The 18355-nt window shown below is 42.4% G+C and overlaps 2 protein-coding genes across 5 annotated transcripts in view; both read right to left on the reverse strand.

The window, feature by feature from the left end:
• Positions 1-18355, reverse strand: part of LOC116828710 (complement receptor type 1-like) — a 306270-nt gene that overhangs the window by 83824 nt on the left and 204091 nt on the right. The gene's annotated exons all lie outside the window — the stretch shown is intronic.
• Positions 765-18281, reverse strand: LOC116828707 (membrane cofactor protein-like). Of its 2 annotated transcripts, none has more exons than XM_075064846.1 (7): positions 18118-18281; positions 13352-13445; positions 11830-11915; positions 10034-10228; positions 8806-8985; positions 4453-4482; positions 765-1074 (listed from the first exon to the last, which is right to left on the reverse strand). In XM_075064846.1, exons 3-7 carry the CDS (start codon positions 11873-11875, stop codon positions 1019-1021), a joined length of 507 nt encoding a protein of 168 aa, XP_074920947.1. In that variant the 5' UTR covers positions 11876-11915; positions 13352-13445; positions 18118-18281; the 3' UTR covers positions 765-1018. The 2 variants fall into 2 exon arrangements, with proteins under 2 accessions (XP_074920947.1, XP_032643008.1); XM_032787117.2 differs by lacking the exon at positions 18118-18281 and adding an exon at positions 12919-12979 and having other exon boundaries at positions 13352-13415.

Below are 18355 nucleotides of genomic sequence, written 5' to 3' on the forward strand. Positions count from 1 at the left end.
GTTACAAGGCTGACAAAGCGCTACCCCTTGCTAGAAAAATCCATACCCTAGGAAATCATGAATTTTTTGGGATAGATGGGGAAGAGGTCCAAAAAGAACTATAGTTTCATCTGCTCTGGAAAGCAGTGACCAGATCACAGTAGAGGGGTAGATTTCAACCACATTTTTACATTGCTATTGAGAGTCAGGATGCTATGGTCTTTGTACTATATTCCTTTTATTCAGAGAAAAAGATTTAAGTACAACCAAAATTCCATTTTTTTCCATTCAATAAATATGCAGGTTACCAAATAAAATTCTATACAAATAATTTATGTTTTCAGTCCTACTGACAACACACCATTTGGTTATAAACACCTTTTCACAGCAGAGAATTATTTCATGAATGTAATAAGCTTGCTGTAAATGCTACCAAACTTGTTTTCAGCTACTGAAATGTTAAAATAAAGACATTTTGTTTAGGCACGGAATCACTGAAGAATTTGCTCACAAGTATAACCATTTTACTGATTACTTATCAGAAATGGCTCATAAGGAAACAGGTCATTTATTTTGGGTCTCAATGCAAACTTAAACAATTTGATAGCATGGACTCTGAACACCTGAGTCTTACACACATCCATGCACTTCACTCTGGGATGCTAACTGAGGACATCCTGAACACAAGACTTGGGGTAAGAATAGTTTGGGGTTTTTGTTGTTGTTTTTGGAATTTCCTAGACATGAGAGCAAAGGAACACTGATTATTCTGGAGATTTGATTTAAAAAAACCTGAGGATAAATGTGAATTAACAAAAGCCTACAGCAGTTCTATGAGTATCTTTGGCATAATTAAATCTGTATTTTAAAAGGGATAATAAGTACTTCAAGATAGAAACCTCCAAATAGAAATCTCAACAGGCTCTTGCTTGCAACAGCAAAATCCACAATGCTGAATACAACTGTACGAATCTGGGATCACAAGAGAAGTTTAGTGCAATCATAGGAGGTTTCCCTCCATTTTCTTCCAATTTCATCTTCACTGTCTGATGAATAAGTTAGTAATCAGCACTGCCAGAATGATAGGCATCTTCCCTGCAAAACCAAAATAAAGAGAGTTATAACCAAATAAAAAATGAATATTTGATTTCACTCCAGATGTTTCTGATGAGTTTTTTCATTTTATGTTCTGTCTGAAAGATGTTTTGTTAATTTTAGAGTTGCATTAACACAATTATAAACTAATTTCCAATTAAAGCAGCGTTCATGCTATTTCTTCTCTGAGGCCATGTCCAAAACTGAAAAGAGGCAGAAAAATCATGTAATCAAAGTTGGCAAACAGTGATAAGTTTATTATATATCCTAAATACAGGAGAACTGGACTATCTATGCTCCCTTCCAGTAACGCTCAACTGTTTAGAGCACTGGAAAGGCGAGGGGGTCATCTGTAATATAACATTGTTTTAGGACATTAGTTTCTTCCACTGACTACTCACATTATAAAAGAATCTTATTCAACTGCACACCCCAAGAATACCACGTAGAGTACTGTTGCAAAGTCAGTAATCTGGTATGCTGACAGGACAAATTGATTTATATTATCTTAGAAATAAGATTAAAGTATACAGTATGAAAAGAAGCGTGAGCAAAGGATGTCGATTCCCTACATCATTGCTGGGGACAGAGGGAAATGAGGTAGTGGTGTAGAACCTTTTTGTACAGTGCTTTTGGGCTGCCTGTGCAGAATTTTGGATCATTATTCATTTTTATATCTGTACTGATTTTAAAGTAATATTCTGAAAATTTAGTCTAATTGCTGAATTTACTAAGTTGTGCAAAAGTGACTATATGCAGTGAACCTCTGCCTTGTTTCCACCCATCAGGCTGCTGAGGAGATGGGCTGAGGGTTAGATGGATATTTAAGGGCAACTTTTCATAGTCTTACACACAAGTGGTACATCAAACATCCTTTGTTAAAGGAACATTAGGTCTGCAAAGTCAAGCACTCAGTTACAAATGGCAAGAATTAAGGGTGCCTGTACAACCTGAGTAGAGCCCCCTTGTCCATAAGCATGGTGATCAGTCTTCAGTTATATATCACCTGCTGTTTTCTCCCAACAGGACCCTTGCCTCACTCAGTGCATACAACAGATATTACTCACTTAAGGACCAGCTTATAGTTTGTTTAGAAATATGCTTAGAAGATAGATGACTAATAGGGGATATGATAGAAGTCTCCAAAAATCAAACAGTATGAACAAAGTGTTATTTACCTCCTCTCCCATAACACAAGAATCAAGAGTCACCCAATGAAATTAACAGGCAGCAGATTTAAAATAAATAAAAGGAAGTATTTCTTCACAGAACACAGAGTCAACCTGTGGAACTGGTTGACAGGTCAAAAGAGTCTAACTGAGATCACAAAAGAATTAGTTATGTCTATGGAGGATAGTTCCATCAACGGTTATTAGCCAAGATGCTTAGGGATGCAACCCCAGCAGCTCAGACTGGGCAACAGGGAATCAATCTCTTGATAACTGCCCTGTTCTATTCATTCCCTTTGAATCAACCCCCAGTGGCCACTGTCAAAAGACAGAATATTAGACTAGATGGACCATTGGTGTGACCCAGTATGGCCATTCTTATGTTTTCTCCTTGTTGTTCAGCTGTGACCCCAGCCTTATTTACTACACAGTCTTCAAACCCTGCTCTGAAAACAAACATATTAATTCTGTTTCTGAATCACTTGGCTACACAGTTGTCACAGAACCCCTGTAAGATGAGAGTGTGGAAGTGCTGACAGGACTGGGGCTTGAGTTTTCACAGCTGCAGGGCTGGGTTTTGGTGGGAGATGGTTCAGGCAATTAAGCATGTGTTAGTTTTGCTTTATGTAAGGTCGGGTTACTTAGCTTAGCAACACATTTGGCTGTAAAGATATAAAACAAAAAAAACAAACCAAAAGTTGTTCTATCTTGAACTTTCAGCATCCAATACCAATCTCTGCACAACACAAGATGTCTTCCAGAAAAAGTAAATACAACAAATATGGTATTCAGCAGCACACTTAGTGTTTTTCTTAAAGCAGAATACATTTTCCTTGAATAGCAAAGTAGCATTACACGAAGCATGGTAGAGTTAGAGAAAATAGTCCATTTAAATCACTTAGAAGCTTCTGCACTTCGCTGCTGGTAAAAAGTTGAGATGTGATTCTAGAAAAGCCTCTATGTATAGTTAGCAAGTGTTATTGCTTCAGAGCTGCACATGAGTGCAGTTTTGGAGAGTCATGCCTTTGCTTTTTCCTGGCAAACAGGTATGTAAGAAAAGATGCAGGCTGCTAAATTAAATAAAAATCAAGTAAAACCTCAGAATATATTAGTGCAGGCAGCAACGAACGACTACAGGAAAGAAAAGGTCATGAACTACTCTGAAGATTTAGTGAGACATCAGGAGCTATTTTGGTAGAGTGAATCTTGAGAAAACTGAGGGAGGAGCAGGTCAGAGTATAACAGCCATTAACATCTGAAGGGTATGGTTGTGTTTATTTTACATAAAATGTGGTTTACAAGGTGCTTATGCATAGGGAAGCATGGTGTGGCTCACCGGCCTAGGAACATTCTGGAGAAGGCCACAGGGAGGGGTGTGAGCTCAGCATGTGGACTGGAGCACTATGAGCATGTGATAAACAAACCCATATGGATTTGTTTAACTCTAACTGGTTAGAGATTCATGTTAGGCAAGTTGTTATATAACTTCTTATATAAGCACCATGTGCTAGAAAGTAGCAAGGGGAAGGGCTCCTTGCTGGAGGGACTCTGCCTGATTCTTTGTACCAGGGGCTCTCTTTGTGCACATGTTGAATAAAGCTTTATTGAAAATCGCATTAGATTGAAGTCCCATGATTTCTACCCAGCATCAGACTCACTGGGAACCACCAAATCCCAATACATCTTTGAATAAAGAGAACAACATCAATTGGTTCCCAACGTCCACTGGAAGGCAGGACAAAAAGTAATGGGCTTAACCTGCAGCAACGGTGATTTAGATTACATATTAGGAAAAACCGTAACGGAAGTTAAGCACTGATTAAGCTTCCAAAAGAGGCTGTGGAATCCCCATCACGGGAATATTTTAAGAACAGATTGGACAAATCTGTCAGGGAAGGTCTAGGTGTACTTGGTCCTGCCACAGCACAGGGGCTGGACTTAATGACCTCTTGAAGCCCCTTCCAGCCCTATATTCCTTTGATTCTTTAAGTCAAGCATCTGCCTCACGAGCTTTTATATGGAGCCAATAGACAGAACATAATACGACAAGAGAAAAACTAGCTGTCTGGAGTAGATTCCTTACAGTGAAGCAGTGGGGAAAAAATGGTATGAGATTAAGAAAGTGGAACATTAAATATCTTACGCTATTATTGCATCTTACTATGTAAAGTCTGTGCATTGAATTATTTTTAAAATTTAAGTTACTTACCAATAGCAATTACAGTACCAGTGTTCCTCCCTAGAAAGAAAAATGTAAGATGAGCTGAAGTACGAAGTTATATGAATGCAAACTAACTATAGGAATCCATTGATTCATATTGGTGCAACATTTAGTACCTTAAGCCACACACAAAATTAAATAAATAGATTCAAATTAATATCATGCAAATTACAGAATTGATAAACATATTGGAAACCATGCTCTGATCCCCAGATAATCCAATATTGAAAGAAGAAAGGAAGCTTTTCCAGGTATTCTATTACCTGTACATTGTAATAGAGGTATGACGACAGTCCTGAGAATTGATAGAGAAAAATCTTTATAGAGGATTTTCCCTGTTTTGAATGAATGCTCTCATTTGCAGAATTCTTATGCATACTTCTGAGACCAAAGCGGCCCTCCCCTCCAGATACTGCTGGATCTCATCTGCCAAATTCTGCACTAACCTGAAGAACACCCCTGGGGAACCTTGAAAGCTTGTCTCTCTCACCAACAGAAATTGGTCCAATAAAAGATCTCTCACCCAGCTTGTCTCTCTAACATCCTGGGGCCAACATGGCTACAACAAAACACTGCACACAAATTCTGCACTGGTTAGCCATATTTTTACCTACAGCAAAAGTCACTATAGGTGGAGTGTCTGGATCAGCTACCATAAAACATGTAACCACAGGATTAGTGACATCAGGTTATCTGCCAACCTGTACTTACTTGGGAGTAGAGAAGCATAAACAAGAGAAAAGTGGTATTTTTATTTTGATGCTCCTGCCGTGATTACCAGAGGATCAGTCAACTCAAGCCTAACCATTACTTACAGAACAAAAAGTGAACCGAGTAGACATCTCATCGGAGTGCAGTTTGACACCTGACTATCGGTTAAGTCTGTAGCTGCTTGTGCCAATATTGTGCAGAATTCAGATTGACATTTTCATACACCTGGCATTTTATATAGATATATTGAGTGAGTGGGCATCAGCAGGTGGGTATTACCACACACAGAGCAGTGGGGGAAAAAAAGTAATGAAGGAAGAGAGAGTTCTGGGTGGGAGACAAGACTACTACAGGGGTACAGAAATGTGAATTATAAGCCTGAGGCTAGAATTACATCTGAGCATATGAAGCATTCGGGTGACCACTACATACACCTCTGCCCCGATATAACACAAATCCAGATATAACGCGGTAAAGCAGTGCTCCGGAGGGGCGGGGCTAAGCACACCGGTGGATCAAAGCAAGTTCGATATAACGTGTTTTCACCTATAACGCAGTAAGATTTTTTGGCTCCTGAGGACAGCGTTATATCGAGAGAGAGGTGTGTTATGAAGTGAAGTGCAATAACTGAATGTTCCAGTTCAATGTGTAAACCAAAGCCTCTGCTATCCACCATGAGGATTCTAGGTATCTGAGCATAGTGGTTATTTTGCTCCCTTTATAGTCATTAGGTTTACCCGGGCTCTTTAGGGCCATCTGGGGTTGTGTTCAGAGTAGGTTCTGCATAAAAAGGAGACTTACAAGAGGATACAGGAGCAACCCACTTATCTGAATGTGCTGAACAACGCCATGCCATGCATGGAAAGACCTCAAAGGCGACAAGACAGCTAGAGTGATTTTACAATGTTAGCATGTTTTGTTGCAAACTAAAAGACCCAGTCCCAAGATTGCTCTTTTCTTTCCCATTGAAGGATCAAGCACTACCTCCCCTAACACACTACTGAACTACAAAACACAGACAAGCTATTTTACCCATTTCATTTTCCTTAATATTTCTGTTGTGTGTGCACAGTGACAAGTGTCCACGTGCATTAGGTTTATTACTCTTACAACTATGCCAACAACTAATCCTTTGAACCAGAAGCCATCTACTCCTACACAAAATAAATATTTAGTAAAGTTTTCAAGATTGATTCTTTTTGGCCAAGTCAGCATGCCTGGAGTGCCACACCCGCTTGGAGCCTGTAAGTGTCTATTCCCTCGCTTGGTACATGGTCCCCCCCATTCTCAAAAGCCATCCTCTAATCCCACCTCTCTCTCTCTCTCTCTCTCTCTCCAAACCTCCCTTCATTTGTACATTCTCCCAACAAACCCCTGCCTCATGTTTCTTCACTCCAACACCATCCTTCACCCCCTTCAACCTGGTTTGTTTCCTTCATTCCATCCCAACTTCTCTAACCAAGCTCTTTAACTGCTCCTTTCCAGACCAGACTCAGGCCTGTACTTCGCTCCATCCTCTTCTTCCTGTTGGACCCAGTTGATCCTCTCAAGTCTGTTTAACCTAGGCATTTACAAGACTGTCACCCCTGGCTCTTTTTCCCTCTGGCTGCCTCAGCAGAGTCTCTTGCAGGTTCCATCTCTTTCTCTTGATTTTGGCTTCGCTCTGGACTCATGCCCAATGCTACACGATGACTGGAGAAGCATATCAGCTGCCACTGGACGTGGTGTGAGGAACGCCAGGAGTTGGGAGTCCTGGTGCCACAGGTGACAAATACAGATCACACTATCGTCACTCAGAGCTAGAACCATACTGGAGAGGACCCTGAAGGATGCCATCTGCTGCCAATACGTGGAAAAACCTGAAACAGAACCCAGACCAGGGCAAGAAATTCGAGATGACGTGTAAGTGGGACCACAGCAACCACTTCCTCCCTGGGGACACCTTCCCCTGATTTGCCAACTGGAGATTCATCCACAGTCCCCAGCTCAACTGCATCCCACTGAACAGGGCTGTCCAGCATGGGAATCGGGATAAGCAATGCAGGAAGTGTGGCTACGCCAATGAGATGCTACCCCACATCCTGTGTGGCAGTAAGACCCATTCAAGAGTTTAGCAGCTGTGACAATGTCATCCAAGATAGCCTGGCCAGGGCCATCCCACCACCCCTGGGGAAAGTTGCCGTGAACTCCGCCATCCCCGGAACCACAGCCAACTGCGACCGGACATTGTCATTACCAACGAGGACCGGAAGAAGATCATCATGGTGGACATCGCAGCGCCTTTCAAGAACAAGACCCAAGCCTTTCACGATGCTTGAGTCCGAAAGGTATGGAAATACACCTCTCTGGCTGAAACCTTCGGGTTATCAGGTCCAGACACATGCACTCATCGTTGGAGCCATAGGCATATGGGACCCCAGTAATGAGTGAGTGCTAAGAGAATGCAGAATTGGTCAACGCATTCGGCTGATGTGGCAACTCAGTGTCAGATGCCATCAGGCGGTTGAGGGACATCTACATAGAACACAACATCAGATATTGACGATACCGGGAGAGATGAGCTGGAGTGCTCAGGAGAAGTGCAGTCAGGAAAGTAACATATCCTTTCCTCATGGACTGTATTTTCTAAATGAACAACCAACTTAATTCTCAATTACTGAGGGACAATCACCACTCATTGATACGTTTTGCTTCTCACAACCAAATCTCTGTGCAACTTTTCATGAGTGATGTACCTGAGTATACGGATTCTAATATCGAAACTGTATTAAATCTATTCACCTAAATTTAAGTTATTGCTGACTTTGTGCTCGATGTATCATATGATTTTTAAAAACTAACTTATATTATCCACAAATATAAAGCACTATACCCAGATGATGTATTAGGAGTATTGTAATCTAGACACGAGAAATAATTCTGCTCTACACTGTACTGATTAGGCCTCAACTGGAGTATTGTGTCCAGTTCTGGGCACCACATTTCAGGAAATGTGGACAAACTGGAGAAAGTCCAGAGAAGAGAGACAAAAATGACTGAAGCTCTAGAAAACATGACCTATGAGGGAAGATTGATAAAATGGGGTGTGTTTAGTCTGAAGAAAAGAAGACAGAGGAGACATAAGTTTTCAAGTCTATAAAAGGTTGTTACAAGGAGGAGGGAGAAAAATTGTTGTTCTTAACCTCTAAGGATAGGACAAGAAGCAATGGGCTTAAATTGCAGCAAGGGCAGTTTAGGTTGGACATTAGGAAAAGCTTCCTATCAGGGTGGTTAAGCACAGGAATAAATCGCCCAGGGAGGTTGTGAAATCTCCATCTGGGATTTTTAAGAGCAGGTTGGACAAACATCTGTCAGAAATGGTCTAGATAATACTTAATCCTGCCGTGAATGCAGAGGACCAGATGAGATGACCTCTCGAGGTCCCTTCCAGTTCTATGATTCTATATAGAGACACTTTCCCCAAACTATGTATTATAATTTTTAACATTAGCATTAATTTTTTTGCGTTATGCCTATGACAAAAAGGGGATACAGACACAAACTTTACATCATTCTAACATGGCTACTCTAAAGCAATAACCTTCCTAAATATTAGCATATAAAACGTTCAGCACAACTGCTTATACTTACCAACACAGGTGGGCAAAGATGGAACCCATGATTCGTTAGCTTCACATTTAACTGAACTGCTACCCTTCAGAGTGTAGCCAGAATCACATTCAAATATTACAGTGTTTCCATACGAATAGTCAGGTCCAAACCCAGATTGCTTTTTTCCCTTTTCGACTTCTGGCTCTCGACACCTGACCACTGAAAATTAAAAGTACCAGCATAAGATTTTTTTTGGGCGGGGGGGGGGGTGGGGGGAGAAGGAAGAGAAGAGGAGAAGGGGGTAGAGGAAAGAAGAAAAAGCCCTGATACTTGACTACAACAGGTAAGATATTTTAAAATACAGTTATACAGCTTTGGATCTTTCCCTTTAAAAATATATGTTAGTCCATATACAGCACAGCACCTAACTGTATGGGTATCAGCTCTCCCCAGTAAACTGCATGAGTTCATCATCATCATTTTATGAAGCCATCAGGAATTTGGGTCAAGCTAGAAGAAATGTACATCCATCCAATGATATTCTGGAACTGAACTTCCCCGCTTTTGGGGGAGTTAATATTGAGTAGCGAGGTGACTAACCTGTCTAACACCTCTGAAAAAGCCTCCATCTCAGCTGTTAGGCTGGGTAACTCAGCAAGAACAAAACCAAGTTGTTGCAGCTGCTTGAATACCAAGTACATAAATGCATTGTTAACTAAATGCAATAGCGTGCGTGAGCACTGCCGTCGCCCAAATGAGGATTGTACAATCTTTAATTTCCCCCTCCTAAGAACTCTCTGGCTGTGATATGAACTCACAGAAGCCTGAGCCTTCACTGCCAAGAAGCCCTCCCAGAGAGTTCTGAAAAATATGGTTCCCAAAAAATCCTGCTTGTAAGCCCCTCTCCCCCCCTCCCCTTTATCACTGAGTAGTAGGGTACTGGCATGAAAGCAAAACCTTAGCTGAAGAGTTTATCTTCACCTAAAAAATCAACTGTTTGTAATATGAGAATTAACTAGTCTTGGAACACTGAAGGGAGACAAAAAAAATACAGGCTTGATTAGAGGCAAAATGGTTTCCAGGAATGATTTATGAAGTGTCCGTCATTCTTCACTTTTCCAACAGTAACTAGTTTCCATGATATGTATTTACGAGGACTAAGCACCAACTAAATTTCCTCAGGTTTATGGGTTTACTTACCAATCAAAATATAGTTTTTCCTGGGAGGAGACAGTAGAATAAGAAGATAAAAACAGATGCTACTAACCTTTGCATTCAGGGGCAGGCCCACTCCACACTCCATTGACCTTATCTTTCGTTGTACAATGAATGGAAGCTGCTCCAATAAGAGAAACGCCCTTGTCACATTTGTAAGTTACTGCTGAGCCATAGATAAACTCTCGTCCACTCTGACCTGTATGGGATCCACGGGTGATACCAGGAGGTGGAGGACAAGGTATTGCTGAAGCAAAGAATGTCAACATGAAAATTAAAGTTTCCATTGAAGGTGAACTGAAGAGAGTGTTTTCACTAAGAAAGTTGTCTCAGATGCCCCCAGAAAGCTATTTAGCCATTTGGAAAGGGACTTAACATTGCATTTTAACATTTGAAGCGAGACCCCTTTCAGATTCTGAAGGTTTTTCTGCTTTTAGGCTTGACCCAACCAGTACATCCATTGCTCAAGGAGGATGCTCTATAACACACCAGCTCTGGAAGATGATATAACAGAGCATGCCCCTTCCCAACATTAGCCTCAGGGAGCCAGAACCTCTTCTCCACCATCTCTAGAGGTAGTGTTTTCCACCAGCAGAAAACTAAGCTAGGACATTTCTTGCAGGAGCAGCTGATTCTAGACTGGATATCAGCAGCATGATTGACAGACCAAGCCCAGAAAGCATCCAAGAGATCCAAATAAGTAAGAGACAAATTGTGATTCACTCCAAAAGAGCCCCAGATTTTAATGGACAGTCAGACTGGGGAGGGGTCAAAACTTCTTAAAAGTCGTTATCATGCTTTTTACTTAGGGCTTGGCTACCCTTGCAGATGTAGAGTGCCAGGAGTTAAACCGCCCTCAGAGACAGCAGCAGGGAAAGCGCTGCTGTGTGTGCACACTGTCAGCTGCAAGCGCAGAGGCGTGGCCACATTAGCAGCTCCTGCAGCGCCACAGAGAGCAGTGAATTGTGGTAGCTATCCCAGTGTGCAAGTGGCTGCAGCGTACTTTTCAAGTGTGTGTGTGTGTGGGGAGTGTGATGGAGTATGTTGTGTGTATGTGGAGGGAGAGACTGTTTTGGGGGACAGAGCATGTCAGCATTCTGTCTTGTAAGTTCAGACAACAGCAGTAGGGGGAAGGGGGAAACCTCAATATCAGCCCCCACCCCCTGCCTCTCTCTCTCACATGCACACACCTGGCTCTGCAGCAGGAGCATTCCATAGTCATGTTTTGCTGTGTGTCCTGGAGCAGATAAGCATGCCGGATGTCAGAAATGGAGCTTTGAAAGGGGATATGCGCTTGCCTGCTGCCGAGTTCAAAACAAGGGATTATGGGACGTTTCTGGAGGCCAAGCCCAGCACAATAATGCAACATGTCCTCCACACTGACACTCTGGTGTTTCAGCCAGGATGTGGCAAGCTCTATGCTTCTCGTGGAGGTGGATTACCAGGGGTGCTCCAGCTGCAGAGTCCAGGCGCTCTAAATGCCTTGCTGGTGTGAATACCTCAGGAGTTAGGGTGCCAGGGACTGATTTAATGCTCTGTAACTTGCAAGTGGAGACAGGGCCTACATGATCAGCAGGATTACACAGATACAACTGCGAAGAGGAGCCCTGAGGCCTGTTGGATTATGCATGTTAAACAGTGCCAGGTGAACAATCTAAAAGGAACTTTTAAAAAAATAATTCTGCAGGAGTCATCCATGATGACCCATAGTATAATTTAATTCCTCCCTGCAACAAAAACTTGGCATTTGGATTAAATGCCAAAGTAAAAAGAGTCTCTTCTCAAGCACCAGCTATGCTGCATCATCTCCAGACACAAACTGTTCTTAAAACCATTAAATTAGTTTACCTTGGCAATATGGAGGCTCCTTATCCCAATTAACTTCACTTCCCATAGCCACACATTGGGCAGAAGTCGTTCCAATTAATCTGTATCTAAAGAAAGAAAAAATGTTCAAGTTTGTTACTCATGTAAGCAAAGAACCAGGTTACAGTCCAGAAATATGGAACATGGTTTCTTTCTGCCAGTAGGTGGAGACAAGACATTGGAAAAGGGACACATTTAACACCATAGGACCAAGGAACACTAAGGCCAGGTCTATGCTACACATCTATCTCAGTATATATACGCACATGGTTTCTTTCTGCCATCTTCCTGTGAGGAACAGTCACCCAACAGCAGCATTGGGGCAACTAATGTAGTTTGAGAGAGAGCCAGGCAAGTTTGAGTGCAATTATTATTATGTGAAGGGACTCCCTTATCCAATGTATTCCGAGCCAGGGATGGCCATGGCTGATGATGAGACAGTGGATGAGGAAGACCAGGAATCTGAAGTGGCATCAAGGACTCTCACTTCAGTGCTTGGCTTGCTGGCTCTTGCTCGCATGCTTAGGCTCTAGTATGTGGGGTCGTTAAGTAATTTCCCCCAGGTCAGTGGCAGTGACATTGGGTTTTTTTTGGCCTTCCTCTGCAGCATGTGAGTGCACGTCACTTGCCAGGATTATCTCATACCTCACTTCAACATCTCCCTGCCATGACAGAGGCACAAAGAATTTGTACATCTAAGGCCTCCTATTCTCTGCCCATGGCACATAATGGTGCAAGCTCCTGTGGGCTGTAGTATTTTCGACTGATTTTGGTTGAGTTTAGTATGTGGGTCCCTGGGGAGCGATGGTGGCCTGTGATATACAAGAGGTCAGACTGGAGGATCTGGTGGTCCCTTCTGGCCTTAAACTTTGAGACCTCAAAAATCCAAAATACACCTGCTCAGTGCAATGAAGCCACAAGTTCTTTTTGATTCCCCAAGGCTTGGCACATTAATCCATAGGGACAAAAGCAACAACTACACTCTAGGCTATCCTGGGTAATACTGACATCTACAAAGAATGGACAAACAAATAATTTGCTATTGTGGAGCAAGAAGAGGTCTGCTCCTACCTGGTGTGGCATTTTATGAGCAGTATTCTGCCATTAGCTCCCAGCACCCAAACAGAAACCCCTGTAAAAAGGGAAAAATGACATGGGTCAGTAAGTGCCACATGACCCCTGAGGTGGGACTCTCAGTCTCATGACCCATGATCCAACCCCTGCTGGATGATCCCCTGAGGGCGCTAGGCTGGGATCTTCAAAAGCACCTGAGCGACTTTGGTGCCCATCTCCCACTGAATGACAACTGTAGCTGGGTCATTATCTTCCTTCAACTCCTTTGAAAAAAACTGCAGGTTTTATAAAAATCTACAGATTTATAGCACTCCGCTTGTGTTCTTGAAGTTAAGCAGGCTTTCCACTTTCGTTTTCCCAGACTTCAGAAGCATTTTTACACCAGTCTAGGTTCTGTTAATTATTCAAAAAGAAGCAACTTGCCACTCACCCGTCATTACAGGAGAAGGTTGCTGTTGCACGGGGCTGGAGACTGGTTAAATCAACCCTGCCATTTTCTAGTTCAATTGATTTACATTGTCTTCCTAGAAGAGAAGAAGACTAACGTTGGCATTACCTCTTATAACCTGAATAGGAAAAAGCAGATACGCTAACTGGCACCCACTAACATAGCAAATACCATGGGAGATCAAAGCCAATGGTCTCCGAGTCCAGTATCTGTCCCAGACGACAGCAGGCAGCACCAAAGGCTACACACGAAATCTTACAACCCACATCATGGATAATTTTGTAATATGCCCATGGGAAGTGAGAAGCGGAAGTGGGATGATGCTTCCTAATCCCACATGGACAGTGGTTGCCTTATATCCTAAATCAAGAGAGTTAAGATCCCCTTGCAGATTAAGTGCAAATATTCATATTGCACATGTTAAGGCCCAGATCCTGAAAACTCATATGCAGAACCATATTCATGTGGGTAGATCTACTGACTTTAACTGGCAGCAATTACAAATAAAAAGCAACATAATACAGGGAAAAAATGGCATAAATTATGAAAGGTAAAAATTGATATGGGGAGCTAAAGACATCAGTGAAAGAGTCACAACTGGCATGGTTATAGACAATAAGAAGGCGGTTTTGACGTTCATTAGGAACAAAAGAAATCCTACTGTAAGAGAATGTACCCGTATCCATACCCTAGAGACTGCTGTAATAATCTCTATACCAAGTATGCTTTGTGAGGTATCTGAAAGTTTATAGTTTACTGGTCATACATTTTATCAGGACAATATTGACAACAGTGTACGTGAAGTTATAAGATTTCCTTGTATGATGTTAACTCATTTTACAAAGCACAGTACAAGTTGGCAAACAGCTCTGTCTCAAAGGAATGTGTGCTCTGCTTAATTTGCATTTAAGCAATCATCAAGCAGGAATAAAAAACTGAAGAAAAGTAGCAGGGAAGATCTTTCCCTATAGACTTTTTGTCAGCTGGGAATGTTTTCCAGTTGGCAAGACTGAAAATGAGGGATAACACTCCCAGACACCTCTCCTCCCTCTCAGTCCGTCCATCAAATCACCATACTAGATGAGGCAAAGGAAGCAGCCACTAAGCTGAAGAAGGAGTCCTCACCTAAGAAGTTTGGTCACTAAGACTGCTGAGAGGATGTGGTAAGAAAATCTTTATTTAGAACTTAACATAGTTCGTTAACTTGGGCACCAGTTGTGTTTTATCTTGACTTCTCTTGTAACCATTTTGGACTTAGGCCTCATTACTTGCATTCACTTAATCTCTTTGTAATTAATAAACTAGTTTGATCTAATCCAGTGTGTTTAAATTGACGTGTCTGTGAAACACTATTTGGGTAACAAGATGTGAGCATATTACTTCTATTGTAGAAATACAAACTTTATATAAATTGTATTGCCCAGCCCTCTCCTGGACTATACAAGACATTCTTTTGGAGGGGAAAAAAATGCAATGAATACTAGGAGTTTGTTGGGATCACCCTGCAGTATAACCAAGGCTGGTGAGAGCCAAGGTATGGCTGGCTGAGACATAGCTGGGAGTGACTTGCACACTGGAGGCTGTTTGTGAGCAGTCCAGACTGGAGGCTACTGCAGCAAACCATTGTAAAAGGCACCCCAGATTAGAGGGAAGGGGTGACATTCTCATTAGACTGGATGATACATTGAATACACCACACCTAGTAATGGTACAAACCCTGTTTCTAAATGGAGATGGTAAAACAATTATGATGCAGAAAAGGCAGTGTTCAATAAACATTTCCTTTTTGGAAAGAAGAATGACAACATAGTCATCATGAGAGTATAGTGAAATACTTCCATGTCTATTAATAATTAAGGAGGAAGTTAAACTACATCTGCTAGGGATAGACATTGTTAAATCAAACTCTTGGGATAACTTGCACCCAAGCATCCTAAACAGTTGGCCAAGAGATCTCTAGCCCACTGATTAACTCCTAATAAATCTTAGAATACCAGGAAATTCAAGAATCAAGAGCCCTGATCTTGAGCCAGTATTCAGAAAGAGCAAGCAGAAGGACCTAGGTAAACTGTACACTAGTTAACATGATCTCACTCACAGGCATAATCATTTAGAGGTATTAGTCAATTCCAAGGTCAGATCTATTCTGACCTCTTGTGCAACGCAGGGCAAAATTTTCCCAATTCATAAAGAATTAAGAACAGAAATATAATACCAATCAATATGGTTTTATGGACCATCAGGTTTGTTTGATAAACCTGACCTTGTTCTTTGAAGTTACAAATTTGTTTGATAAATGTAACTTATGTAATACACCTAGACTTCTGTACGCTGTTTGACTTAGTACCACACAACATTCTAATTAAAAATTAACACTTAAGTATCAATAGCGCACAAATTAAATGGACTAAGAATTGGCTGAGAGGGTGAGGTAATATCTTTTATTGAACCAACTTCTGTTGGTGAGAAACTTTCAACCTTACACAGTGCTCTTCTTCAGGTTTGGAATACACTTCCCAGCCCAAGAAGAGTGGTGTGTAAGCTCGAAAGCTTGTCTCTCACCCCAATAAAAATTGGTTCAATAAACGATATTATCTCACCCACTTTGCCTCTCTAATATTCTGGGACTGACAATGGCTACACCACCACTGGACATAACTGACATCTCAAAGAGCAGTCACCAATGGGAATCATCAAACTAGCATGTTTCTAGTGGGATTCTGCAGGGATCGGTACTAAACCTGATGCCAGTCAACATTTTAATCTGTTGTCTGGAAGTACACAAAATCACTTGTGATAAAATTCACAGATGACACACAGATTGAGGGAGAGATAAATGATGACAGGACAGTCCTACAAAGCAATCTGGATCCCGTGGGACCGTTCAAACGAAACGCATTCCAGTACCGTATAATGCAAAATTATACATCTAGGCACAAGAAATGCAGGCCGTTGCTAGAGAATGGGGAAACTATATCCTGGGAAGCAGCAAGTCTGAAAAGAATTGAGGTCACAGCAGACAACCAACTGAACATGAGCTCCCAGTGCAATCCTATGGCAAAGGGCTAATGAGATCCTTGATGAATTAACAGGAGAGCAGGAGTAGGGAGGTGACAGCAAAGCTGCATACAGCACTGCTGAAACCCATACAGGAATACTGTACCCAGTTGTGGTGTCCACATTTTCAAAAGAGAGCCACAAAAAAATATTCATGGGCCTGAGAAAATGCTGTCCAGTGAGAGACTTAAAGAGCTCAGTCTGTTTAGCTTGTCAAGAGAGATTGAGGCAATGTGATTACAGCATCTGATGACTCTTGTTGAGAAGAAGATATCAAGTCTAGAGGGCTCTTTAATCTAGCAGAGAAAAGCAGATCAAGAACCAAGAGCTGGAAAGTGAAGCCAGACAAATTCAAAATGGAAATAAAGCAAAAAAAAGTGTTTAATAGTGAGGGTGACTAACCATTGGAACAAATTACCAGAGGAGGAAACGGCAGATTCTCAGTTTCTGCAAGTCTACAATCAGGAATGAATGTCCTTCTAGAAGATATACTTTAGTCAAATACAAGTTTGTAGAAAGTCTACAAATCAGGAATGAATGTCTAAGACTATTCAGGAAAGTCCTATCAGTATTCAAAACTGAAAATTAAATCATAGTTTAAAACATATGCACAAGAAGGTAGAGTTACGGTTCATCAGCATCCAACTGTATATATCCTTACTAGTTACTGTAGTACTGTATATACCAGGGACTTCTCAAGACTATATATGCTATATTCCATGTAGATGAGGAAATGTGTAAAAATTTTATTGTACTCTTAGCAATGAAACCAAGAGAAGTATTCTCTTAAGTTTCATTATGAATCAGTATTTTGACCAAGTTTGTAACACACATTATTTAGTACTGGTTTACTTTTAGTACAGTGAATTCAGTATATTTCATTATCAGGGATAGAGCAACTACAACTTTTCAAAGAAAGGCAAACATTTGCATAGTAAAGTTTTCTACTTTATTGTAACAGATTTTAGAGCAGCAGCCGTGTTAGTTTCTATCAGCTAAAACGACTAGGAGACTAACAACTTTATATGGGCATAAGCTTTCATGGGCTAAAACCCACTTCATCAGATGCATGGAATGGAAAATACAGTAGAGAGGTATAAATACACAACATATGAGAAGATGGGAGTTACCAATAGAAGGGAGATTCTTAACTGTGTCCAGATGGCTTGCACACCAATTGAAATGGAAAAGCAACAAAGATTGTCGCCTACACAAAACTCAGGGTCTTCTGACCATGTTGAGTTTGCAAGACATGTAACAAAAGGAGACTTTCCAGAGCCCAAAATGTATCCTGGGCGACAGGAGTATTTCAGTGGGGTCCCAGCAGAATAGGAATCGTGCACTGCCCCAGGCAGCTCAGCGAAACTCAGCCTAGGAGAAGAATCACAAACGCCCAGCACAAGGCTCTCGGAGGCGGCGGGGGACGGGTCGCTACCGAGCGGCTCGGGCCGTGCTCGCCGGCTCCTACCCGCCGCAGGCGAGTCCGACGCAGCCCGGGCTGAGGCCCCGCGTGGGCAGCGCCAGGCCCCAGGGATGATGCAGTGGCGGCCCCACTTGAGCAATAGGACGGGGAGGGCCCGGGGGAGCCGCTGCGGCTCCGCTCCCCGCCCAGCACAGATGGGGGGAGGGAGGACTGACAGGATTCTGCGTCCGGGCAGGGCTCCCCCACCCGCCGCCAGGCCCCCACTCACCGCGAGCCCCGGGCAGGGGCGGCAGCAGCAGCAGCAGCGCCAGGAGCCCCCGGGCGCCGGACAGCGCGGAGCAAGACCATGGCGGGGCCGGCAAGAGAAGTCACGAGCCTAAGACGGCAGCGGAGAAGCGGATCCACGATGACGCGGTGTCAGCGATATACCCGCAGCCTCGAGTCAGAGCTGGGGGCGGGCTAATACGGGAAGGGGGCGGGGTCTGGAGGCTGCGGGGCGGGGGCCT

This window comes from Chelonoidis abingdonii, chromosome 4, assembly GCF_003597395.2.
Source record: "Chelonoidis abingdonii isolate Lonesome George chromosome 4, CheloAbing_2.0, whole genome shotgun sequence".
NCBI lineage: Eukaryota > Metazoa > Chordata > Testudines > Testudinidae > Chelonoidis > Chelonoidis abingdonii.

What these genes read in the sequence shown, in the direction of transcription:
- LOC116828707 (XM_032787117.2), bottom strand. An exon ending in GCCTGCCCCTGAATGCAAAG is followed by an intron (nt 8,986 to 10,033) that starts GTTAGTAGCATC and finishes TTTAATTTTCAG; the next exon opens with TGGTCAGGTGTCGAGAGCCA. An exon ending in ATCTTTGCCCACCTGTGTTG is followed by an intron (nt 4,483 to 8,805) that starts GTAAGTATAAGC and finishes TTTTCTTTCTAG; the next exon opens with GGAGGAACACTGGTACTGTA.